This window comes from Vollenhovia emeryi, unplaced genomic scaffold (assembly GCF_000949405.1).
Source record: "Vollenhovia emeryi isolate VEMERY1.0 unplaced genomic scaffold, V.emery_V1.0 DF939168.1, whole genome shotgun sequence".
Classification (NCBI taxonomy): domain Eukaryota; kingdom Metazoa; phylum Arthropoda; class Insecta; order Hymenoptera; family Formicidae; genus Vollenhovia; species Vollenhovia emeryi.
Window position 1 is genome coordinate 471,273 of NW_011967198.1, and position 27,243 is coordinate 498,515.

The 27,243-nt window shown below is 38.8% G+C and overlaps 3 protein-coding genes and 1 long non-coding RNA gene across 9 annotated transcripts in view; 1 reads left to right on the forward strand and 3 right to left on the reverse strand.

Moving 5' to 3' along the window:
- The window catches only part of LOC105564103 (ABC transporter G family member 23), a 71,428-nt gene extending 46,459 nt beyond the window's left edge, over positions 1-24,969 (forward strand). For 2 of the 3 annotated variants that reach the window (XM_012016224.1, XM_012016225.1), the window contains 13 exons: positions 1,538-1,786; positions 5,106-5,420; positions 5,978-6,085; positions 10,623-10,716; positions 11,414-11,578; positions 12,157-12,294; positions 12,704-12,855; positions 13,080-13,287; positions 13,493-13,670; positions 13,894-14,080; positions 14,339-14,604; positions 14,816-14,902; positions 15,709-18,131. In XM_012016224.1, the coding sequence (XP_011871614.1) occupies positions 1,538-1,786; positions 5,106-5,420; positions 5,978-6,085; positions 10,623-10,716; positions 11,414-11,578; positions 12,157-12,294; positions 12,704-12,855; positions 13,080-13,287; positions 13,493-13,670; positions 13,894-14,080; positions 14,339-14,604; positions 14,816-14,902; positions 15,709-15,923 (2,362 nt within the window). In that variant the 3' untranslated portion in view covers positions 15,924-18,131. Of the gene's footprint in view, positions 1-1,537; positions 1,787-5,105; positions 5,421-5,977; positions 6,086-10,622; positions 10,717-11,413; positions 11,579-12,156; positions 12,295-12,703; positions 12,856-13,079; positions 13,288-13,492; positions 13,671-13,893; positions 14,081-14,338; positions 14,605-14,815; positions 14,903-15,708; positions 18,557-24,903 lie in introns of those variants that run through there. The other variant, XR_001009093.1, reaches the window with a different exon arrangement.
- LOC105564101 lies at positions 17,223-19,444 on the reverse strand. Its single transcript, XR_001009092.1, has 2 exons — positions 19,113-19,444; positions 17,223-18,964 (listed from the first exon to the last, which is right to left on the reverse strand). It is a non-coding gene; the product is annotated as an uncharacterized LOC105564101 (long non-coding RNA).
- LOC105564100 (alpha-tocopherol transfer protein-like) lies at positions 19,982-23,873 on the reverse strand. The gene is made up of 5 exons (XM_012016223.1): positions 23,689-23,873; positions 21,201-21,360; positions 20,899-21,004; positions 20,437-20,809; positions 19,982-20,210 (listed from the first exon to the last, which is right to left on the reverse strand). The coding sequence occupies exons 1-5, from the start codon at positions 23,852-23,854 to the stop codon at positions 20,095-20,097; spliced, it is 921 nt and encodes a 306-aa protein (XP_011871613.1). The 5' UTR covers positions 23,855-23,873; the 3' UTR covers positions 19,982-20,094.
- Positions 23,979-27,243, reverse strand: part of LOC105564099 (alpha-tocopherol transfer protein-like) — a 5,696-nt gene continuing 2,431 nt past the window's right edge. Inside the window, exons 2-6 of one of the 4 annotated variants that reach the window (XM_012016220.1) lie at positions 26,483-26,642; positions 26,182-26,287; positions 25,720-26,092; positions 25,455-25,563; positions 23,979-24,059 (exon numbers count right to left, since the gene is read on the reverse strand). In XM_012016220.1, coding sequence (XP_011871610.1) covers positions 25,484-25,563; positions 25,720-26,092; positions 26,182-26,287; positions 26,483-26,642 — 719 coding nt within the window. In that variant the 3' untranslated portion in view covers positions 23,979-24,059; positions 25,455-25,483. The other 3 variants (XM_012016222.1, XM_012016221.1, XM_012016219.1) reach the window with 3 other exon arrangements.

Genomic DNA, 27,243 nt, shown 5'->3' on the forward strand with positions numbered 1-27,243 from the left:
GTCGTAAACAATCCAGTGGGAAAAATAGTATCGCGTCAGATTGAGATTAGATTGAAAATTGACCACTCAGAGTAAAAGTTACTAAACTTGAGACTTAAACTTTACGGTGATTGGTCAAATTTCAATCTAATTCCAATCTCAATCCGTATCTGATACGGGCCTTATGGCCGCGTCACACCGGCGGTTCGCGTTGGCGTTGCAGTTGGCTTTGCTGTTGGCTGCTGCACAGTTGAAAAATTGGCGAACCGCTAGTGCGATACGGCCATTAGATCGCGGCGTCCGCGGAAAGGGAAACCGCGGGAACAACCCCGCGAAGCGGCCCGTCGGAGCGGCGAAACGGGAGCGCGAAAATTCACGCTCGCGCGCGTGCCGAGCTGCATCGCACACGCGTTACGTATTCCGCATCTCCATACGTCTACACACTTCTATGTTAAACACGACGCGGCACGCGCGCGCGCGCGCACACATACACACACGCACACCTGCGCGGCTGCGTGTCCACATATTGCCCAATGAATCGCCACGCGCGTAAGCGAAAAGAAAGCCGCGCGCCCGGTTACGCAACCGCATCGCTCGGCTCTTTCTATACGCATGCCGCGCAATCCGCGCCGAGATTTGCAGAATCGTTTCTCGCCGTTTCTTCGCGTAACGCGCGGCAATTTCGCGCGATCGTCGGCGCTTTCGGGACTCGGCATTATACCGTTCGGTACATTCTACGTGCGGTCAAATTTTCAGCACCTTAAAGCCCGTATCGGACTACGGATTGAGCAATCGGAGTAACTTTCATTGAACTTGATATTAGTAAACTTTACTCTGATTGGTCAAATTCAATTTAATCTCAATACGGGCTTAAGGACGTTTCGGAAAATCGGCTCTTCTTACCTTCAATACAATTCGGAAGACTCGGCGCTCAAAAGAAATTTTCAATTTAACTTTCCTAGAACGCCATGCAACTCCGAAGTCACACGCTCGTATATTTTTTAAGTCTTATTTCATTTTCTTGCCGCAGCTTACAATTAACGTAATTCGCGCATCTTCTTGCAAGTTACAAAGCGGCTGTTTTTATTAAAACGTGTAAATTAATTGTTAGTTTTGTCCAAAGGTCGACGTTCGCTAGTCGCGTTAATAAAATTTGTTTAGACACTAAAAAGAAATCGGATTGTAAACTGTATCTTCGTTACTTCAGCAGGATTTCAAAGAGGCGTTTGTCTTCGTTTTCAACGAAATTAGGAGGCTCGCGAAATAGGAAAAATTCACATGGTCGGTTCTCCAGCTTGATCCCATCTTTGTTACGCGCCTTCTATTCACAGCAAAGGCAATGCAACAGCTCGCTCTTAGTGGAGCACATTGCAATTAACGCCCTGCGATGTTGCGAGGCTCTGCAATTTTACACGACACGCCGCGAGCACGTTGCAATACCTGCGGAGACGTTTGCCGAATCGCTATCGTACAAGACCGCGGTGCGAGATATCGCCGTCATTCCACCGTAATTCTGCCGTTACTTTCTCGTTACCGTCACATGCGCTTTCGTTTGCAGCGACGGAGGTGCGGGCGCCGCCGATCTCGCGAACGCGACGACGATGCAGAGCAACAACGCGGACAGCAACACGGACCTGGCGATGGTGGCGTCGAGCAACCCCGCCTTGGCGACGCCGGGGCTGAACAACCCCTCCTGGAATCGCCAGCAGGCGGTCAGCGTCAGGCACGCCTTCAAGACCTACGGCAGCAGCAAGAATCCGAACCACGTTATACAAAATCTCAGCATGACAGTGGCCAAGGGCTCGATGTGAGTACAGTTAATTTTTTTAGGACCAGTTTTACAAACGTCGGTCAACTGTTAAACCAGAGTTCAGTGTAAATCAAACCACTCCAGCATCCCCTTGATGACGTTTGTAAAACTGGAAGAATTCGGGAGCGGCGATCGCGGTCTGGTATACTCGAAGCAGATCAGCTTGTCGCGAGGAGGATGTTGATATAATATAACTTCTTTCATTTCCATGTTGCGTGCACATTTAATACTGCTATAAATTCGTTGCCATCGAGGTATTGCCTAATTTCCTGATCTTAATACCTCTCCTCGTGTAACGGGCGATCGGAATCGCGAAAAATTGAGCACACTTCTGCGTCTCTGCCTAATGTGCTGCATCGAGAAAGCGACGCGAGAAACTCGTTTTCTATCTTAACGAGCCATTTATCGTAACGGCTGATCCCGCGCCGCGTAATTAATTAACGCGATCTTTCATCCGCGGCGACCGCCGCGGTACGAATCGCGAGATGCCGATTCGCGATAAGGATCTATCGCGATAGTTATTTCATAATGCGAAACAACAACAATATGCCGCTACGTGGCCACCAGGAAATTAAAACACTTAAAACTGTAATTTCCGTTATAGTCATTTCAGTACGCGTTTCGTAATCGCCATACGATCGGGATACGCGATTACGTACCTTTCGCGTTAAAACACCGCGACGTTGGAACAACAATTTGGTGTAAATTGTGCGCCCCGAGCTCTGCGCGGCAGCTTCTTTTACTCTAAATTATGCCAGAAACCAGAATTATATGCGTATTACAAAAACATAAAACGCGCAAAGCTAAAGACATGATAACATAGCTTTGCGACGTCCTAAGAAGTGGCACGAAATGCAATGTTTATTAAACAAGTTAATAGCGGCTCGCAATAATGCGTTGAAAATGTGCTGACAAGTCATGTTTTAAAAATGACGCATGTAGAAGCTCCTTCTCATGCTATTTTCCGGGCGATTAGCGTTCGCTTTCCAACTACTTAATTGTTTTCCAAATTCTGACGAAATGGGACGTTTAAATGACTCGTGAGGTAATTTATTTTATCAAACTGACTTATTATTTAAATAGGTTTCTTTTTTGTTTTTATGAAACTGTATTATACTGCCTTTAAAAAATTCAGATACTAATCGAGGTCATCTTGTCTTTGACCATCTCGCAGTGTCGCAGATAATTATGAATACTTGGATACCACTTCCATAATAAATGAGGGCATTTCTTTATTTACGATACAAAAACTAAATTAATAAAATTCAACGTTGCAAATGTTGCGAGAAAAAGTGCTTTTCTCGTCACATCTTTGTACTCCAAGATTACGTTTAACTATAATCATTTTTGTCGCGGTCTGACACGGTTTTGGTAGAAATTGTAATTATAAAAGTATCGCATTTATGAAAATGCCGAATATTTCTGTAAGACTTCAGTCGACTTTGCGCGGTATTCGATTAAGCCGCTCCAAATGGACTATTAATTGTACCTGCCTACGGAGAGGATGTTTATTCTTCTGGTAGTGAAATTGCGCATTATAATCTTTTTGTATCGTAAATAATCAAGTATTACATTATACAAATCCAATTTGTCGTTAAACTGAAATTTCCAGACACAATAAAGAGTGCTAGAATATTCTAATCGTCATTTGTACCGGGAGTAATTTTGTATACTTAATTACGGAAATTTATTACGGAAATTTTATTTATTCACTTATTAATAACAACTGGAAACGCACAGGTCTGTGATTTTCTCGCTTGTACAGGGTGTACTAAAACCACCGGATATCCTTTTAATCGCAGATTCCTTCGAAAATTTCAAGAGGAAAATTCTAATTAAAAAATGTCGAGGCTATGATAGTTTTTAAATAATAAGCGATTATATTTCACAAATGACAGGTCTGAGATTCCGCGCGCTCAGGCACGGCGACATGACGAGTGATAAAAGTGTTCCTGTGTGTTTCGCGAGCGAGCGAGAACCAAGGTCACCGTTTAACGAGACAGAAAATATTTGGGAAGACGATGATCCGGTAATTTTAAAAACTTGAGGATAAAGAGAGGCAGGAGACTAGATTGAATCTAACTGAAAATTCCAAGTTCACTCAGAATATCGGAGATCGACTAAATCGAAGGATATCGGTCTGATTAAGAAATCTCAGGCCTGTCATTTGTGAAATGTAATCGCTTATTATTTAAAAACTATTATAGCCTCGACATTTTTGTATTAGAATTTTTGTCTTGAAAGTTTCTCAAGAATTTATTTATGATTAAAAGAGGATATCCGGTGGTTTTAGTACACCCTGTATAATCAGCCTTTTACAGATCAAGAGTTGATTCATATTTGAGCACGAATTCTGTCGGGGATGAAGAAGCGAATATTCCGTGCTCGGGGAAAAATGTACAATCAATAGCAATTTTGTTTATGACTTCACCTCAGTGCGAAGGTAACTTTCCGTGTTCTCAATCTCGCCTCGTCGCGAATTACGTCACATACACGTTCGCGGTCGGCCTTCAGCCGATCCCGCCGTTCAATTTGGATTTTATTCATTTATTGTGCCTCCACGAATTTTCTCGACGAGATGCGTGCGCCTCGTGGCGCGGCCGCGACGCTTCCGTTTGGCGAGAGACTCTATCTCGCGGGTGCTTACTTATTAGTCATGCAAACAACTGTATCGTTCGATTTCCGGCGAGACCGCCAGTATCATAGTTATGAATAATCCAAACTTGTATTTGCCTGGGCTTCTCTCAAGAGTCTCAAGGACCACGAACCTTTCAAGTTGGCCAATTACACTTTCGTTAGCATTCTGATGGAAATTACAAATGTAAATGACGCTGTTCTATACAAAGCGATAGATCTGTCTACTCGTGCGCAGAGACCGAAGGTTATAAGCCTCTGCGACATATTCACGTATTCACAAACATTTTTTATTAGCCAACTTGTTTTCCCGTAAAGATCGGTCTCTTATACAGAACGTACTTAAGACTCGCATCTTCATACCTGTTAGCAAAGTTATTAAATATCGGGAGATCCTCTCTTCATATACAAACAACTTTGTCACGTTCTCGGTAAAAGTCAATCAGTGGATTATCACTGAAAGCAGTGGATAGTCACTGATTTCCCCGCTTATGAATAGAATATCTTTTGGGGGTGTTAGATTACTCGTCTTAACATAACGGTGCCTGTCGCTTTTGACGAAGAGAATCGTTAATTCGTGTTTGTTAGCTCGCGCTTGCTAGCACGGTGCGTCTGCTCGCTGGATTTAACATGAATATTGATATTAATATAAAAATTAATCATTGCAAACTGTTTACCTTAGATACGGGCTGCTGGGCGCCAGCGGATGCGGCAAAACCACCCTGTTATCTTGCATCGTCGGCCGGAGGAGATTAAATTCAGGCGAGATCTGGGTACTGGGCGGCAAACCCGGGACAAAGGGTTCCGGAGTTCCTGGAAAAAGGGTTGGCTATATGCCACAGGAGATCGCTCTTTACGGCGAGTTCACCATCCGCGAGACCATGATGTACTTCGGCTGGATATTCGGAATGTGCACAGCAGAGATCGTCGAGAGGCTACGTTTCTTGCTGCAGTTCCTTGATCTGCCTTCGCAGAATCGTTTGGTGAAGAATCTTAGGTATGAGTTTTTCGCACCCGCGACCGCGCTAGCGGAACGTTCCTCGGTTAATCTTCGATTATATACCGGCGTGCAAGAACGGTGACAGGATCTCTCGGACTCGTGAAAACGTGTTTGCAAAAGTTTGTCAGTCTGCAGGTTGAAAATGCCCATAAGTAAAAAAGCCGCATATCTATTACAGCCGATTTGCATTCCGAAAAGCCTTCGTTCAGTTTGCGCGATTCCGCTTTTCAAAATATCATCTTTTTTTTTTCGAGAAAGGAACTATCTACTTACATATTTACTCGTATGTTTACCGTCTGACAGCTTTACAAATTGAATAATCGTAAAAATATAAATGTTAAATAACAATATAGTCCTCCAAAAAGCGTTTCTTTGTACGAATTCGCGGGTATTAACGTCTCGCTCGTGTATAGGGATGTATTTTACACAAAGTATACGAAAGCGCAAGACGGTAACGCATCTCTGAATTCCGCTTTAAAATAATATAATCCTCATTATATATTACTATCAATTAATAAGTTAATGTTTTTATTATTTTTCTTTTCGTATACCAGTGGCGGTCAACAAAGACGAGTATCTTTCGCAGTGGCTCTCATGCACGATCCGGAATTGCTGATTCTGGATGAACCGACCGTAGGCGTGGACCCGCTGTTGAGGCAAAGGTGCGTGATCCTTTTTAACATTTTGAATAAATTAATTAAATAAATTAGTAAGGCTCGTATGTGTTCAACACAAATTTCAAAGAATTTAAAGGACTCAGAGCCGCGTGACAGGATGGTAGTGTCTAAATATTCTATTCTAAATTTATTGCGAAAAAATAGCACCTCGGCCAGGGTGATATTTTTTCGCAATAAATTTAGAATAGAATATTTAGACACTACCATCCTGTCACGGCTCTGAGTCCTTTAAATTCTTTGAATAAACTTTAGTCGTGAGAGCGCACATCTTGTACAGCTGCTTAGCGAGTCAGCAAGTCCTTGTTATATTATTATTATTCGTGAAATTAGCATAATTAACGTAATAGACCTATGTTAATCGTCTGCTCGCTTATTCGTCGTCAAAGTATACACGTGTCGTTAATGACGTAACGTTACAATCGATATCGTTGGCAATTATATTGGCCACGAAAGACGTCGGAGTAGACTATAAAACTTTCGTGTACGATATACAAAGTGTTTAGTATAAATTTCCTATTTACGAATAGTCCCCTACAAATTAATATCATTATTATCATTTTTCGAAGTTTAATTATTTAAATAGTAAAGTGTACCCTCAAAATATAAATTGAAGAGCCTCAGTAAGTTTGTTATTTCATAATTATTTTCCGTTAGGGCAAAAATGAAGTAGGGAAGGAAAGAGCGGATCTGTTTTTTAGAATAACGAGAATTTTCGGTCGCATTTCGCTTAAAGTCTAAGTGTTATTATGATTAAATCGTGCATACCAGCGGATCTGTGACCAATGCACTAAATCTGTAAGTCACGCTTTAAGCTTGGCTTTAAGTGAAAGTAGTCGCCTGCATGGGCCTGGACGAAGAATGAAAAAGAAGTAAAAAATTAACTGTCGAAGCGCGCCTCTCGTAGTTTCTCACGCGGCCTCTTTCTGTTTCTATCTACCATCAAATCACTCTCGAGGCTCGAGTGTTAAATAACAAAAGCTTGTAACTATCTGCGGATTCATACAGCACAGCTAGATTGCAGGGATATCGCGGCATTTCATTGTAAGATTACAACGTTGCATAAACATTGTGAAATGTTGCTGGGAAATTGCTACAACATTGAATATAAAATGTTCTCCTTCGGAAATATTTATGATTACTACGTAACGTTACAGCAACATTTTAGTATTATATAAAAATTAATTGTAGATATAAAAGTTTTTCTTTTAAGACAAGAAACAATCTAAAAGAACAACTGAAAAGAATACAAAGCGTAACGAGAACATCAAATTGACGAATTTAAGATTCCACTAGTGCTTCGGTTTTTGCAGAAAAGTTACTCAAGTGTTCAAGTCTGTCTTTAGATTGATGGATTTTGATTTCTCAAAGATATTGATCGGTTTTAAGTCTCCTCATAATAACCGTGACGCTTAGTCGTAACCAGTTTCGTCGCGTTACTGTTTCCTGAAAATTAAAATAAGTAATTCTATTAAAATGTTTTAAAATTCAAGTGTATTTATGTGGAAATGAGGAGCTCCAAGGAATAGTGTAGCAGGTCACGGGTACAAGGCTTGGTTAGCTTAGGAATATTTAAATAATTTTGCATAAATACGTAACAGAATATAAGAAGAAGAAATTAATGAAGGTAAACCGACTTTACACAAATATTTTCGAAAAGAACGCGAATCATTAAACTAACTGCCAGAACGGAATCAGTCTGGATTAATGTACAAGTACAGTCAATTCTTAATAGGGGGAAAATTGCGAGATTATTTTCGCGCGACATTTTGTTTTCTGTCAGAGGGAACGGTGTTTGTTCGTGCAGAAGAAAAATTATCGCTTTCATTCACGAAACAAATGAAGCGGATAATTAACCGAGGTGCTTTCCGCAATAACATCCTGCTTTTACAACGGGAAATCAATTACTGTAATTACCACGTTGTTGTCATCTTCCACGTTTCGCTTCCGGTAATGCGATGTCTCCTCGGGGCGTAGAAAATTTCCCGCGAGCACATTTATACGTGGCGCAAATGAAATAGAAATAAAACCCATGCCAACGTTTACATGTAGCCACTGTACGCCCAGTTAAGTATTCGAAATTATTGGCGCTTTGTAGTACAATATTTTTTTTATCTATTTTATAGTACAGAGATCAGAGGTAAATAAATTGCACATACGGAAGAAATAAAAAATAATACCACTTGAGCAGCGTTAAAGCAAAAGCTTCAAGCGCTTTGCCTCGTTATCTGAGAAAGTTTACAGCTTTGTTGTTGTCGTCTACATCTCAGCTCACTTTTCTTAACTCCTCGTCGGTCGTGTCCAATTGTAATCGCGACGTTTATGGATCCGATCACTTTCCAGGAGAATATTACTAGGAGAGCCCATGACTCACTTTCAACTTAATCGCATTTCGATGCGTTTCGCGCTTCAAAGGTGTATTACAATTTGCATTAAGTAATTATCTCGCTTCTCTACATTAATGATCAAATTTCCAATTATTCGCTGGATTATATTAACCGCGCAGTGTACCTGCTTGTTTATGAGAATCATTAATTTCCATGCTCTGTTTTTAACATATTATTTAAAAAGGAAATAAAATAAGACCGTCAACTCTTTCATGACCGTTAGGCCATATAAGTTTCACTTGCATTTTTATCTCGCTGGCTCCTCGAAATACCAATGTCTCGTTAAAAAAGAATCAACATAAATAATTCAAACCTCAAAATCTCTTTAAGTTGCCAGTAATAAATAACGATAAACAAATTTTACACAGCAACGTTTCGACCATGGGTTTCGGTCCTTTCTAAGCAATTTCTAAAATGTACAATCAAAAATCGCGATTAGAAACCTCGTACGATATAAAGAATACATTGATAAATCATTACAATATGTAATGATTTTTATTGTAATGATATGAGATATGAGATGAGTAATGATATGAGATAATTACTTAATTAAACAATAATAATAAAAAAAAGTGAAAGGAACAAGATAAAAATTAATAGATACAATAAAAGATATAGTTTGTCACTTTACCTTAATGAATAATCAAGCAAATGTAATATGAAGTCAACTAATAAAAGTCCGAAAGAAATAATTATAAAATTTTCCGGTAAACGTTGAAAATGTATAGATTGCAAGGACTGGAGAATGACTGTCGTAATTATGTAATTATGATAAAGCGCCTAAGTCAAAACATAAAAAATAATTGATGTCATAAACCCATATGCTAATACAACATATGTATTAGGCATCACACATACTGAACACAAAGTAAATCAATCGCTAAAAGATTCGTGTCTGTAAAATTATTTTTCCGTCAATTACGTTACTTTCAATACGTGATTAAATTATTCTCGTGCGTGAAAAAAAATTAATGAACATTTTTCTAGGGTGTACGGTATGTACAATATACGTTGAAATCTAATAATGTACATGATAATTGAAACGTCGTATCTCTAACATCGAGCACAGCGACTTTCGACTTTTACTTTGTTACGCGGTCTAGTTTTATAAATTGACGACTTATCTTAATATCGCGCATGTATCGCAGCGGTTAGCTCGACAAATTAGCCCGTTCGCGAAAAGTAAATCCTCGCTTTCGAACTCGATTCTGCGTGTGCGTATCAAGTTCTTTTTACGTTCTTCCGCGTGATAATGTATTCTTGCTTATTGAATATGGAAAAATCCCGTCAGTGTTTTTAATCTAGTGTTATAAAGTTCAAGGTATTGAAAGAGCCAAGATGTCAATATAAAAATTGCAGCGATAATGCATAAATAATACGTAAGCTTTATGTGCATGTCACACAAGCCCGTACGCACGCACACATACGCACGTACACTTATCACGTTGCAAATGACGATCGCATGAATTTCAAACCGCAGAATTGTAATTATTATAGGAACGGCTGATCGCAATCTGTCACAACCGCGGGAGTGATGACTGCTAAAAAATACCCACATATACGTTTTGTACATTTTGTTATAAGTGTTTTACTTAATCTCTCTCTTAATCAAACATTTTCCAGACAGCACAAAGGTTGAACGTAAGCTCATACAGAATAGAAATTTAAAGAAAATACCAGCGGCATTAGAAAACTGAATATCTGAAGAGTTCTTGAAGAATCGGACACAATCGGTTCTTCAAGAACTCTTCAGATATTCAGTTTTCTAATGCTGCGGGTATTTTCTTTAAAATAAATTCTCTACGAGCCTACGTTCACCTTCGTGCTGTCTGGAAAATGTCTGGTTAAGAGAGAGATTAAGTCTTCTTGAAGTATCCGTCAGAGGTTCATTATGGTGCGCACAACTTCCCCAATCATTCCTAATATTGTATTCTTCTGTGAATTCCTGAATTAAACTTCAGAAAGGCAGAAAACTTGAAGAATATTTTGCGAATTCGCTGTGCTACCCGGGTTATATTATATTCGTTTCTTTATACCTTTATACCGTTTAGGAAATGTGTTTTCCATGCAAATATCTTATTCGACTTGAAACCTACGCACACATTAAGACGTGGCTATTCTTTTCTTTTATGTTCTAGCATATGGAATCACCTGGTTCAAATCACCAAAGATGGGAACAAGACGGTCATTATAACGACTCATTACATCGAAGAAGCCCGACAAGCGCACACGGTAATATCGTCATTAATTAAACTTCGAGTTCGATATTAATTTTTTTTAATTATTATGGTTCTCTCTCTCTCTCTCTCTCTCTCTCTCTCTCTCTCTCTCTCTCTCTCTTAATGGCAATCAAAAATAAATTATGATTAAAATTAGTCAATGCTAGTAAAGTATTTTACTTTACATATTCGACGATTAATAAATGAATCGACAGAATCTCAATTGACGCAAATAGCATCGCATTAATAATGAAACCTACCAACGATTATCCACCGGTCGATTGCATGTCATTACGTTGCCATTGGCTGGTTAGTCCGGCTGTATGTTATGCTAGGCATCAATTACAGTGCAAAGAGGCCAATCTCGGTGTTTTGCCAGTAATTCACACATCTCGTGATAAATAACATCAGAATGCTTCGCGCTTTCATCGTATGTACATACTGCAAAAGTTCCTATTTCGATTTGTCCATCATTTCATTCCGGCTGAATCTTACAATTGAACTGGAAACTCTGAAAAAATATTCGGGATTAATCAGAGCTAATTAAAATTACTGGGGCGACGTTTAAACGTTTCTTACGGAAATGTCCCAATACGTGTGCTTTCTCACAATCTTTCAACAATTTTTTCAAGACAATCGATTTATTTGCACTATCGATCGAGAAAAAAAATATGAAGATAATAACAGGCAAGGAATGACTGTGTTAACAGATCGGTTTGATGAGGAGCGGCCGGTTGTTGGCTGAGGAGGCACCCAGAACCCTCTTGCAAATATACAACTGCGCCTCCCTCGAAGAGGTCTTTCTCAAGCTCTCCAGAAAGCAGGGACAGCATGCTCAACCGACAGAGCTGAATATCTCAAGCAACATCAGCTTGGTGAGAAAAAAAATCTCAGAAGAAACATTCTTCACGATTTCGACAATTATTCGTACTTTGTTGTTTCGCAATTGTTACGCAAATTTAAGATTAACAAGTTTGGCACGTTGCACAATGTAAGAGGCAGTCAAATTGAACGAAAGTAATTTGGTCGTTGTCTCTGTTGTACAGTAATACGTCTACGTCCACGCTGTTATCCCTTCAAATATTTCGTATCGATGTTGCCATTTATCACGTTTAAGTTTAATAGTTTCTTCCTTTTCAGCTTCTCTCAAGGTGTCACCTATTTTCCTTCCGACTTCTCAATGTTGTTTTCACATTTCTAAATTCTTATATTTTACTTGTTACGCCATATATGATAAAACACTCATACAAAATACAAGTTGTACGAATATTTTTACGTCATCTAATTGACTACTGCGCGTAAGTAACGCGCGCATTCAAGTTATTGTATATTTGTGCAAAAAGTTATTTGTCCGTTCCGTAGCCAATCTTGCCGTATCTTGTTTGCATCAATTAAATATCACCACGCGTTTTTTTGATCGCCACCAGCCACGCTTCTTGTTCTTTGCGCACAGGCTTCTTTAAACTACTGGGGGAAAAAAGACGAGCCGGTATACGTGACGGAGGAATCCGGTGTTGTCGGCCTCAACTTCCACCAAAGCAAAGAGGTCCTGATCTCCGACTCTACCAACGGAATAGCGAATCATTATGATGTAAGAGATTATCCCACAATCTCGCCGCGGATCACACTTAAAAGTCAGCGACGCGCGCACGCGTGCTTCTTTCGTTTTTGTCCCGAGCATGCGAGTATTGTTTTATGTCGTTGCAATTTATTAAACTCGGCACCACACTCAGTGATCTCCACATTTGTATGTGTAAGAATAAGATATTACATTAAAAATAATGATTTGTTATATTTTTCCCTCTTATTGCGGTCAATGTTAGCTACATTAATTGTTCCTGAAGTAGACACGCATCATAGCTCGAATGCTTCTTGACCAAGTAGCTAGATAGGCCAATTACATGACTTTAGAATTGCCCGAAAGTCTAAATTGTTATTGCAAAACTTTGTAGTTAATCGTACGCAACCATTTTACTGTAAACGACAATTTCGCGCAACAGATAAACAGCAAAGCGCTGCCGAGTACGAAATCCAATGCTGTCGTGGAGTGCGATGATTGCGGCGACTTCACAGACTGTTATAAGATCACCAGTTGGGGCAAGATTAAAGCGCTTCTGCAGAAGAACTTTTTGCGTATGTGGAGGAACATCGGGTACGTTTTTAATAGGATGATTCTTGGCACAATAAATAACACCGTCAGTTCTGTACACACTGGTTTTACCATTCCCGATCTTATAAAGATATGTTAATAAAGAATTTTCATAAGCATGGAAACGACTTTACTGGCAATTCTTCATTAAAGTAAAACACAACGTGTTTCGGCCAGTAATACTGGCCATGTTTTGTGCAGCAAGTAATCTTCATGAAACGTTGTAGCGTGATGCTGTTTATCTTCGCCCTACCGGTGATGCAAGTAATCCTGTTCTGCCTGGCGATCGGAAGGGACCCCACGGGACTGAAACTGGCCATAGTGAACCACGAGATGTTTTACGAGAACATGTCGTGCCCCGTTTCGACGAACTGCAGTTTCACGTTTCTCAGTTGTCGGTATCTCAACGCCCTGGACAGCGAGTCGATGATAAAGGTCTGAATCGTTACGTAAAAATGTCATGTATAACAAAAATGCACGACACTATATTGCGCGACGTAACGCAATATAATACACCGTAAGCGCGAGCGCGAGATAATCAATCTAATTTTAAATAATTAAAGTAGAAATCGATTTGCGAGACGAGCGCAGTAGACGTGGCTTCTGTCTCTTTTTTGTTCTATTTTACTTTCCGCTGTAGGTATACTATCCGGACACGGATTCGGCGATGGAAGCCGTACGCAGAGGAAATGCTTGGGGCACCTTGTACTTTACGGAGAACTTCACGGACGCCCTCGTGGCGAGGATGGCCTTAGGAAAGGACGCCGATGAGGAGGTCCTTGATCAAAGCGAAATCCGAGTTTGGCTGGACATGTCTAGTAAATATCTGCTCAGTGAATAAGCAATTAATAATGAAAGCATCAGGCGTCTAGCAACCGAACTTTGTCTCTTTCCCTTAAGTATAGATGTATCGAAGCATTCACTACTCATCGGCGCGTTGACTCATAGACCTCAATTGCATCGCGTCTCTGTATAGTTGTGTTAATGGCCACGCGTTTCGAACGCCGTTTGCTTAGAGTGTGTGAAATCTCGCGATTTCAGATCAACAAGTGGGCCTGATGCTGGCGAGAAATCTCCAGTATTCGTATAGAGATTTCGCCAAGGACCTTCTGTCGTCCTGCGGGGAGAATACGAAGCTGGCCGACGTGCCAATTCAGTTCATGGATCCCATTTACGGTACCAACGAGCCCAGCTTCACGGATTTCGTGGCACCAGGTGTAATATTGACGTAAGTTTATTAATATTCAATTTATTTGTACACTCTTAAGTTTGAGTGGGATAACGTTCAGCTGTGGGCGAAACACGAGTGATCGATAATAAAAGGATCGGTTCGATCCTCGGTTCGATCCCAGCCGTCATCTCGCATATTTTCATTCTGCGTGACTTCATAAGATTTCATTCCCTCTCTAACTCCCGCACAAACACTGTGAACCCTGTAGAAAGTATTTTCCACGCAGTTTTTTTCAAAATTGACCCTCGTTGACAGCATCGTCTTCTTCCTGGCGGTCGCGCTAACGTCATCGGCGCTGATTATCGAGAGGATGGAGGGCCTGCTGGATCGAAGCTGGGTGGCCGGCGTGTCGCCCGGCGAAATTCTCTTCTCTCACGTGGTCACGCAATTCGTGGTGATGTGCGGTCAAACGGCCCTGGTGCTGATCTTCATGATCCTGGTGTTCGGCGTCGAATGCAAGGGTGACATCGGCTGGGTTATCATACTGACGATCCTTCAAGGGCTCTGCGGCATGTGCTTCGGTAAGGGCAAGGACGAAATCGTTCTTCACCGCGATGTATCCGTGAAAAAATAATGCAGCGAATTGATTTGCAATTTCCAAGAAAAAATGTAATTTCTTTCGCCAAAGTGCAAGTAAAAAGCACGCAATCCCCTTGGCCTTTGAACGGGCAATTATTGACAATTGGGGGACAAAAGATGCGTTACAGTCTGGACTTTTTCTACTTCTCGCAGGGTTCGTGATTTCGGCGATTTGCGAACTCGAAAGGAATGCCATCCAGCTGGCTCTGGGCAGCTTTTATCCTACGCTTCTTCTCAGCGGTATGTATACAATTTGTTGTGAAAGATAAACACATTTGGGATTCTTTTAAAGCTTTCGCTAATAATATAATATCTAAAAGTTATGATTACGTACTGATCTCGCGCGAGAATTCAGAAACATCCGTGCGATTCTCTCATAACAGTTGGTTTCATTGATTGGACGTTTGTTATCGTATTGTTGCGAAATAAATATGTCAACATCCTGTTTTCGATGAATTTATCGAATTTATTTTTCATTGATCGAGCCCCCTCGCTACACTAGGCGATCATTTCGATTTAAATGTCACGCGCTGAAATCCTTGCTGTACCAAAGAAGTGAAAGTCGGCCAATACTCACGTGCGCCGTGCCCTAATCGAATTGCCACACAAGCTATTCAATTCGCTTTATGCTCTCCTTGACCAAAGTGTAGACGTAATGTCGTAAATATTTCAAACGTCCATAGAAAAACTACTTTAGTAAAGCTTGGTATCTTTTTTTTTAAAGATATAGTTACAGATACAGATACTGTCTCTATCCGTATCTTTCCCCGGAAAAATACTTCGGTGCATCTTGTATCTATTATACACTGAGAAAAATGTCCGATTAAATATAATCGGATAGTCCAATTGCATAATAACAAACGGATATATCCGGTTAAATTGTATATCCGATGAAAGATGTGGTCGGGTTTTCAATAAAATTTCATCGGTAACTGCATTTCATCGGAAAAATTGACCATCGGAAAACACCGTTTGATTGGTTTATCCGATGGAGACTTTTCCCAGGGTGTTCTACGTTCGCTCCAAGTGTCCATTCCGTTTTGCAGGTGTAATATGGCCGGTGGAGGGCATGCCGACGATCCTGCGATACATCTCGCAAGGTCTGCCACTGACGATGGCGACGACCGCCCTGCGCTCCATGCTGACCCGCGGCTGGAGCATCTCGGAACCGAATGTCTACAACGGCTACATCTCCACCATCATCTGGATCATCGTGTTCCTCACGATCAGTTTGCTGGTGCTGAAGTTCAAGCGCGGATAAGGGACAGCGGCTCCCGCTCTTGCGTCCAGGCTGTATTCGGTGTACAGTGGCTCGCGAACATTCCGCGACGGACAGACGAGAGAGAGCTCTGAATCAAAGGAGCGAATGTTCCCCGAAGAGGAACGAGTCGATCGGGAATCGGTGGCGAGCGGTGTACTCTCGATGGATGTGACGTCGCGGCCGGGACTCGCCTTTTCCACCCGAGAGCGAGGTGGTCCTTCGAAGACAATCTTCCTTTATCTGTTTCGTATCTGTATTATATAGCTGGGGTCAAAATTAACGGAGCGTTAGTTAGGAACCGTAAAGAATTAGCGGGGGACTGTAGACGCAATCGGATGCCGACGACCGCGAAGGGCCTTGGAGAACTTTTGCACTCGTACCTTGGACCCGCGATCCAAGGAGGGTCTTTCTATCTAGGAGCGTTGCACAATATCCGAAAAAAGGTAATCCCCTACGGGGAAAGAAACGACTTGCCGTCGTTTAGTCGACGATCCGGCGACAGAGTGAAGCACTCCTGGACCTTGGTCGGTGGATCGGCTTCGATTCCAAATGTCGACGATCTCGCAACAAACTCCGCCGCGAATGGACCTCCGATACATGTGATGCTCCCGCGTGCGTTTAACGTGCTCGTAAAGCTCACGTATCGCGCGTGCACGCGCGATGTATGCCTGTGTTATACATATGTATGTATGTGTAGTGTGCGTAATGTAAACTCTCGAATAAATGTACGACGATATGCGTGAGACTGCCGCGTTTGCCTCGTGCGTCTGTTGATAGGGATCATGTATTTTATTCGGCGTCTGTGAAAATCAGCCCGGATGCCCGAGGATACCGCCAGGGTTCTCCCCGTCAATTGTTCTTCTCGAGGATCGCGATCGAGGGATGTAGAATCGGCGCTCCCCGTTTACACGGCTTTCACCGGCATGTCAGTCGATCCCACGAGTTAGCTTCAATACGGTGACACGGAAGGCGTTTATCATGTACAGAGATTGCAAACGAATATTTTATTACGTCCCGAATGAATTCGAAAACGCATAATATTAATCTTTACCTTCGCAATAGTGTAATTTGCTCACGTAACCATAGGTGAGAGCGGGTTTATTTTTACGTATAAACTAAAGTGTTTTATAAAATCGTGTCGCACAGGAAAGAGAACTCGCAGAACAAGGTGCTTCACCACGCGACACCTCGAACGAATGAACTCTGGTCCTACTCGTGCTTAATTCTCTCTCTCTCTCTCTCTTTGTTTTTTCCACGAAGGATCGTTCAAGTGACGATGCGTTTGATAGTACTGTGTGTCGTATACATTAGGAACGATATTCTATTCCCCCTCGTCGCGTCTATTCATGTCCGGAGTATCGCGAATAGATAATTAAGTATTCTATCGTGTGCATTGCGGACAATAAAGCAATGCCATTGTTGGACCGCATGTAATCCTCACTGGCGATCGCAACTAGGTGCGATACGTTTACGAAGCCGTTTGTTGGAGATCTGGCATGGTGAAGGGGACCTGGTAAGCATCCCGGAATTAAAATGGGATCGTAGTTAGTAAGTTTACTACTAGTTTAGTAGTAAATTAATAGATAATAGCTGGTTAATCGTAACGCGATTCTACTTGCCCATGACTTTAAGTACTCGTATGTACGTATTTTATAAAACTCGTAACGAGATCGGAAGTAGAAGAGATAAAAAGCGACAGTACCGCGCGGCGCGCGTTCAAAAGGTGTAATACTTGTTTAATTGTTGTTTTGTATGCGTTCGATTTAATATACATATGATTTGTAACAAGTAAGAATACATTACGACGCCGTGCCGAAAATCCTAAACGTTCATTAACTCACGATGACCTGATATCAGCTCGTAAATTGCAATAACGTTTATGTAACGGAAATTATCTGTCACACGTAGCAATCGCATTTCAGTGGCGTATAAAAATGTAAATTATAAAAACGAACCAATGCAGATTTACGTAGAAGTAATTTTTTAAGATAATATTGGATATTCTGTGTATAAATAAATTATAGTATTGTGATTATAATCTGTAAAGAGCAATTCTTACACGCGAATCATTTGTCGTGTTGTCAAAAGAAGGCCATCGGGCATTTACTGATTAGCAACGAAATAATGTCAATGAAAATAGAGAGCGCAAGAAAAACAAAGATGTATACTGTATTTTACTTCTCTATATAAAAAAAAAGATGTGAAACTCATATACACGTGCACATATCTTTTCTTGCTTGCTTTATCATTAAGTACGTCATATGATACGTAATTGCATTAGAGCACGATTTATCTTGAATCCAGGAAATTAGGAAAAATCAACAAAACAGCTGACATTTGCAAAATTAGTTTACATCGTACATACATGCAATTTGCTTTTCAGTTCCGCGATCGTGGACGTTTTACAAATCGACAGATTGCATCAAAGCTTCCGGTGTGTTGATGAAGTTAACCGGCTTGAAACTGAACGTTCTGAGCGCGCAAGTTGTTCTAATTAATGTCAATTTTATTTGTTTCTTATTCCAAAGCGAAAGCGTCATCTTTCTATTAGAACTTTTCACTACAATTCCATTTCAGAATATGTGTATACAATTTAGTAATAATTTACTTAACTGGTTTTACCAATTTTAATCATCTTATATGATTAAAAATAACTTTGTTTTACTATTCTGAACTTAATAAACGGCAATTGAATTTCACCCAGCATATTTTAATGCGACTGCTACGTAGAATCGCTTAGAATTGTTTATCAATTCGTTATTTTTCTTCACTATCTAATCCTAAAATGCGCGATGACCTTCTTGTCTCGTTCAGATGTAGGTCTCATTTTTCTATCGAGAAATTATACAGTTCTTCTTCCAGCTCGTCGCCAATAATGCAGATTGTCAGCATACCCCTTGAAACCTGCATAATCGTTGCTATCATTTCCATGAACAATCATGTTTAATAATCGATCCATCGCAACAGACAATGGATTCAGAAATTTGCTGTAGCAAATCTATTTATAATTGTCTTTCTCCATCCTTTAATTTAAAGATGCGCTAAATGTGCAGCGAAAAAGCATAAAAATTTTTATTTCACGCGTCATTTAAATAAAACACATACAAATATAAAAATAAATTTTTATACGATAACGTATAAGTAGGTACGTATAATTATATATTATTATTTAAAACTAAGAATACTAACAATAAGAGGAAAATTTTTGATCGGCAAATCTATTGCACGGAAAAAAAGATTTGCTATGACAACCAAAAACCCTGCTAGTCTAGCAAATTTACCGCCGTAATATACGGACAGCCAGTTTGCTATGTTGCAGTAATCAAATCGCAAAGCTGCATAGGATTAGTAATTATATTTAATAAAATTTGATGTTACAGCACGGTAGATTTGTTAGTAGAGCAAAGATGATTCTTTACTACAACCAATGGAAAAGATAGCTTGGTATATGTAACTAATTTTTTTGCTGTAAAGGCCATTCTAGAATTGCGTAAACGTAGTTGTTGAGTTGTAGGAGTAGAAGTAGTAGTAAGTGTTGTACATCAAAGTAATATACAATAGAGTAAGATACGTCGTAATTGAAGTGAATGATTGGTTAGCTTTTACGTCCTACATCGTTGTAGTCGTGAAAGATGAAGTTCAGCCATCTTTTACAACGGGCTTTACAATCGGAGATGCTAGTTTAAAACTGTGTTTTACAACACTGTAAACCGATAACAACCACGTTTACGCAATTGTAGAATGGCCTTTACATAAAAGAAAATTAGGTGTATTAAAAATCCTATTATAGCAAAATTATTAGTTACGCCAACAATTAAAATTAGGTAAAGTAATGCTCATTAAAACATTTACTCTACAATTATTATTGTGGCGATCGCAATATGCGATACTTGTTTTGGCTTCCACGCCTCCCTTTATACCCTACGAGACTGAATTTTGCTTCCGAGTTTTTGGCCGCCACCATGCGCGGCCTAGCGGCGGTCGGCGAACTACTCAGAGGCTGGCGCTAGCTACGTCTCGCACTTAGCGAAAATGATTTGTTGCAGTAACTAAAATAATTTCAGCGAAAATCGATTTGTTTTATGAACAAAGTAACGATTGCTCTTACACACGACTTCTTTGCTGCATTAGCAAATTTACTTCTTTAAAACGTTTAATTTTGTTCAGCAAACTATAGATTTGTTGAATCAACTATATCAGTTTCTTCCGTGTGCTTCAATATTATGTTGTCGTTCTCATCATCCATGAGCCAATCGCGGTTTTCCATGATTAATTTCTTCCAATATTCTGCAAAAGTAAAGTATTTGTATCACATGTACGTTGAATTATATGCGAATCTAAGACAGATAGTTTATAGATTATTCGATAAGTTTTTACAAACATTTTATGATTGTTGCCTGAATGATTGTCTCAACTGCAAAAAGTTCATTACTTCGGCAACACTTGCTCAATAAGAAATTTCCTTATCATCCAATTAGAGAGTACAATTACGCATTTAATTCACCGTAATTACCTGCTAATTCCTGGACCGTACCATCAGTGCCGCCGTATTCGACGGGCAAGATGTTAGCTGGAATATCCTCAAAAAAGTTCTGTGTTGTGCTGTGTGAGTAGATATGAAATCTGTTCTTCATCTTCTCCGTCATAAAAGATCTGAAAATCCTTACAATAGCATTGATATATTCGGCCACATTGAACATGGTTATCGATTGCATCCTTATAGGATAACAGCTTTGCCACGTGTGTACCAGATTCATTATTAGTTGAGGTCGCAATTGGAGAATATGGCCCATAGTTAGATCGGCCATGTTTATAAAAACTGAGCAGCCGTACAGGGATGCTGCGGGATAATACCTCATCGCCAGCTCTACCGCCATAATACCGATCTAAAAAGGTGGTTCGTCCAGAAGCAAATTTCGAATTAAAAATACGTCGACCATAAATTTTTCGAGGATTATACGACTATAATCCTTACCGTAAATATGTCTGCTAGTTCGTGTTTTTTTGGATCATGTCGAGCGCTGCACACCACAATAACTAATCTTCCTTGACCATCTGGCTTTCGCAGAGGCAAAAACACCCTAAAAACATGAATAAAGTATTTAAGACTACTTCGAAGAAATATCGTCTAATTCCAATTATCGAGCAAACATCCAACATTTCCGAACGTTTTCAATAAAATATAATGGAACAAAATAGAAAGTGATCAAAAATTTTATCTTCACTTTATCTCCAATTTTAGGTAAATTCTTAGTACTCCGAAATAATAATTTTTACCCCATATCAAGCAATTCCTGCAGTTCTGGACGACACGGATCTTTATTCATGTACCATTCTGGTAAGCGGGATTTCTGCTGGTAATAGTTTTGCATCCTGATTTTAGTTTTCTCCAGATTAAACTTGCAGACTCTCAAAAATCGCAGGATAAAGAAGTCATCTGTGTACAAATTAAGATTCCCGTTCAAGCAAAAACCTATTTAAAACGGTGCTCAATCTACTATGAATACATAAAGTAGCGCCATTTAAAACAAATTCTATCTTTTAAACAGAAAACATACAAATTATTTCATTATTTAATAAATTTTGCTTCTTTAATTGAAATTAAATTTAGTTATGTTCTAATTTATTTAAAATCAGTTATATTTAAATTTCGTTATATTTTTAAATTTAGTTATATACATTTTTTCATGTGCACCCCCCCCCCCCCACACACACCCACACACCCACACACGCACACGCGACGCACACACACACACACACACCGCGTCGTAACTACAAATGACACGATTAAATCATGCCTTCAAGAAATCAACAATTGACGATGTTTAATTGTCAACATTTATAAATGCTTTAATTTTAAATCGTGATAGACAACTGTTAAAAAATTATATTGTATTTATATAACCGAATGGTACTCTTTTTATTCTATTTGAACATATATGCGTAGATGTAGAAATTTACATCTCATTTTTATTCATAAAGGCACAATAGTTAAATATCGTAAGTTGGTCGGCCCAAAAATAGTTCTACACTAAAACCAACACGGAAAAAAAATTTTTTGCTGTGATAGCAAAATCGCCTTTGCTACTGCATATTCGTAGTAATAGCAATAAAATTTAGTTGATAGAACCAATTTTACGAATTATTCGTCATTATAGCAAAATCTATTTTGTTGCGAGAATAGAACAAAATTCGCTGAGTGTATTTGTAATTAAAATCACATTAATTTGCTATTGAAACAAAATAATATATTCTTAGCAAATACATTTGCAGCTGTCACAACGAAATAATTTGTTAATCCAACAAATTATTTCAGCAAATTGCGATTAGTATTCGTAAAAAATCTTCTTGCTATCCATATATTATAGTAACGAACAGATTTTGCTACAACAGTATAAAATCTGCTGTGTCAGCAAATTATTTTTCTCCGTGAAGTATCGACTAAGTTATAAAGATAAATAAACTACTGCGCAATCTCTGCTGACTACTTTTATTAACTGTTACCTAACGCTTTAATGATACTTTTATATTTTGCTATTTGAACTTTCGACTCTAACTTACCCCGCACGGAAAAAAATAATTTTGCTTTGTATAGCAAAATCGCTGTTGCTACTGCATATTCGTAGTAATAGCAATAAAATTTAGTTGATAGAACTAATTTTACGAATTATTCGTCATTATAGCAAAATCTATTTTGTTGCGAGAATAAAACAAATTCGCTGAGTGTATTTGTAATTAAAATCACATTAATTTGCTACTAAGGCACAATAATATATTCTTAGCAAATATACTACATTTCACAACGAAATAATTTGTTAATCCAGCAAATATATCCAGCAAATTGCGATTAGTATTCGTAACAAATCTTCTTGCTACCCATATAATAACGAACAGATTTTGCTACAACAGCATAAAATCTGCTGTGTCAGCAAATTATGTTTCTCCGTGTAAATTTTGACCGGTTACTTCATTAAAATGATATAATATTATATAATTATATTCATAAAAAATATAAAACGTATAATATATTTACATTATATAATATATAATTTTATGAGAATTTTTTCAACACACGATACGCACACATCGCACGTGTAGTCCAGTCAATAAACAAGAATTTCGCGATGTCGCATATGTCATGGATCGGATATGAAGACAAAATTCTTGTTAGGGAATTATTTGTTAATTAGATAGCAAGGCAGTGTACACGCGTAATAGGTATACGTTAGATGCTGTCTTATGTAAGCATCATTAATCATGATAATATATGTATATTGCTGTATATTATTCCTGTCAGTTACATTTCGACATCCTGCAAAATACTCCATTAAAATTTTCTGTTCTTGAAGTGTTAGTTTAGTTTAAAGAAGACTATCGAAACACCAAGAGCTCAAATACAATATTACGATAACGATACAATAATGTAATGATACAATAACGAATTTAACATATATAAATTTTCTATCAGTCACTATTGAAGATCATTTACCATTATTTATGTATAACACTTTCAAATCGCGTTTCCGTTCTTCCCAATGGAGTGAAATGATATCTGCTGTATCCTCTTTCTTTTTCTTAATACGCGATCAAGAATTCAACGATCTAAGAATAAGAATAAATATTAGCATAAGTATTAGACGTAACGTCACGTTGGCGGCCATTAAAGGTAACTTCGTTTCTTGCCCCAGAACCACTAAACGCGTAATTGAATTCGACCGAGCGATATTTCAACGCGCCTGGCGCGTGCAACCACGGCAATTGTTACCGATTTGCGCGAGCGAGTTGTCATACTCCTCGAGCCAGTGCCTCATTTCCGCGATGGCACTCTCTCTAGTCTCGTCGGTCTCGTTCAAATGTGCCTCTGCATATCTCTTATCCTCACTGGTCAGATCTCGCCGAGCGTGAACGCAGTCGCTGTGATCGTTCGCCATCGCGACGATGATGGTGAACAACTGGTGGAACTGGAAGGTGAGGCCTCGTCTGCCGCGGAGAGACACTCGCGTACACAAATCTCAAATACACACTGAAACGTGCGATTAACAATAAACACGGCCAACCGATAATGCGATACGCAGGCCTGCTCTTTGGAATGATTTTCCCGATTAGTCAGCTTCGGCGATCAGATAGATGCGCCATCTGCAACGCACAATGACGAATCCGCTTTGATAAACTTGACACATACCAGAGTGCTTGACAGCCAGCCTCGAGAGGATGACTTGCGAAAAGACTCTGTACTGTTTCTTTTAATTTTTAAATTCTTTTCACTGTACACTTTACACGCATTTGACTCTCTTGCAGAATGCGTACAAAATAATTATATTAAAGGATTGCAGCTACGTTGTTACTAATAATTTATTTGTGTAAATTTAATAAATTATAATGTCGAGTGTTTATAGTTGAAAAGATAAAGCACTGTTAGAAAAAGTGCGTTTCAAATTGCAAAACGAGTAGAGCGAATATCCCTTCATATACATTTACGTAATTTAAGAATGCAGAGTAGTCTTATGTTATTTCATAATCCGTTCTCGTGCACGGTACTATCAAGCGTCTTTTGCGCCGTGGAAGGAAAAAGGAAGCAAAGAATTTTTTTTCCTGATCGCACATACTGTCAACGGACAAAATAAAGCGATCTACATGTAGCAAAATTAAATGAAGTATATAAGAGCAAACTTTCTTTAACGTTGCCAAGTCTTGAAGAGATGGATCCTAAAAGGCCCCTGATAAAGCACGCATAACAATTATAGATATAAAACAACTAAATTGAATAACAAACGTATATACAATTGATAGCAGTTCGAGCCCAACAATCATAGCGCTCACATGTACCATCAATTTACAATTTGACACTGTCACTTCGACAAGATGACTTAATTAGTAATACTTGAAAAGGACCCAAACTACAGGGTCAAAACGTTGTATCAACTTTAAATAAAGCAACTAGCCAGTTGGGTTGACTATAAGTTCCCGTTATAATTTAAACATCTTATATGATTAAAAATAACTTTGTTTTACTATTCTGAACTTAATAAACGGCAATTGAATTTCACCCAGCATATTTTAATGCAACTGCTACGTAGAATCGCGTAGAATTTTTTATCAATTCGTTATTTTTCTTCACTATCTAATTCTAAAATGCGCGTTGACCTTCTCGTTCAGATGTTGGTCTCATTTTTCTATCGAGAAATTATACATTTCTTCTTCCAGCTCGTCGCCAATAATTAATGCAGATTGTCAGCATACCCCTTGAAACCTGCATAATCGTTGCTATCATTTCCAGGAACAATCATGTTTAATAATCGATCCATCGCAACAGACAATGGATTCAGAAATTTGCTGTAGCAAATCTATTTATAATTGTCTTTCTCCATCCTTTAATTTAAAGATGCGCTAAATGTGCAGCGAAAAAGCATAAAAATTTTTGTTTCACGCGTCATTTAAATAAAACACATACAAATATAAAAATAAATGTTTATACGATAACGTATAATTACGTATAATTATATATTATTATTTAAAACTAAGAATACTAACAATAAGAGGAAAATTTTTGATCGGCAAATCTATTGCTTCCATATTATGTTGTCGTTCTCATCATCCATGAGCCAATCGCGGTTCTCCATGATTAATTTCTTCCAATATTCTGCAAAAGTAAAGTATTTGTATCACATGTACGTTGTTGCCTGAATGATTGTCTCAACTACAAAGAGTTCATTACTTCGGCAACACTTGCTCAATAAGAAATTTCCTTATCATCCAATTAGAGAGTACAATTACGCATTTAATTCACCGTAATTACCTGCTAATTCCTGGACCGTACCATCAGTGCCGCCGTATTCGACGGGCAAGATGTTAGCTGGAATATCCTCAAAACAGTTCTGCGTTGTCCTGTGTGAGTAGATATGAAATCTGTTCTTTAACTTCTCAGTCATAAAAGATCTGAAAATCCTTGCAACAACATCGATATATTCGGGCGCGTTGAACATGGTTATCGATTGCATCCTTATAGGATAACAGCTTTGCCACGTGTGGACAATATTCATTATTACTTGAGGTTGCAATTGGAGAGCATGGCGCATAGTTGGATTGGCCACGTTTATAAAAACTGAGCAGCCGTACAAGGATGCTGCGGGATAATTCCTCATCGCCAGCTCTACCGCCATAATACCGATCTAGAAAGGTGGTCCGTCCAGAAGCAAATTTCGAATTAAAAATACGTCGACCATAAATTTTTCGACGATTATACGACTATAATCCTTACCGTACACAAGTCTGCTATTTTGTGTTTTCTTGGATCATGTCGAGTGCCGTACACCACAATAACTAATCTTCCTTGACCATCTGGCTTTCGCAGAGGCAAAAACACCCTAAACATAAATAAAGTATTTAAGACTACTTCGAAAAAATATTGTCTAATTCCAATTATCGAGAAAACATCCAACATTTCCGAACGTTTTCAATAAAATATAATGGAAACAAAATAAAAAGTGATCAAAAATTTTATCTTCATTTTATCTCCAATTTTAGGTAAATTCTTAGTACTCCGAAATAATAATTTTTACCCCATATCAAGCAATTCCTGCAGTTCTGGACGACACGGATCTTTATTCATGTACCATTCTGGTAAGCGGGATTTCTGCTTGTAATAGTTTTGCATCCTGATTCTAGTTTTCTCCAGATTAAACTTGCAGACTCTCAAAAATCGCAGGATAAAGAAGTCATCTGTGTACAAATTAAGATTCCCGTTCAAGAAAAAATCTATTTAAAACGGTGCTAAATCTACTACGAATACATACAGCAGCGCCATTTAAAACAAATTCTATCTTTTAAACAGAAAACATAAAAAGTTATTTAATTATTTAATCAATTTTGCTTCTTTGATTGAAACTAAATTTAGTTATGTTCTAATTTATTTAAAATCAGTTATATTTAAATTTCGTTATATTTTTCAATTTAGTTATATACATTTTTTTATGTGCACACCCACACACACACACACACACCGCATCGTAACTACAAATGGCACGATTAAATCATGCCTTCAAGAAATCAACAATTGGCGATGTTTAATTGTCAACATTTATAAACGCTTTAATTTTAAATCGTGATAGACAACTGTTAAAAAATTATATTGTTAAAAACTGTTAAAAAATTATAAAAAATTTATATAGGGTGAGTCTTTCCATATCCGACAAAATTTTTGAGAAGGTAGAACGGATCGAGATGAACGGAAAAGTCCTGTACCATTTTGCAATTTTCGTAATAGTTAACAAGTAATTAATTATTAAAAATCGTTGTCTTAGGCCGGCCTACCGCCCAATTT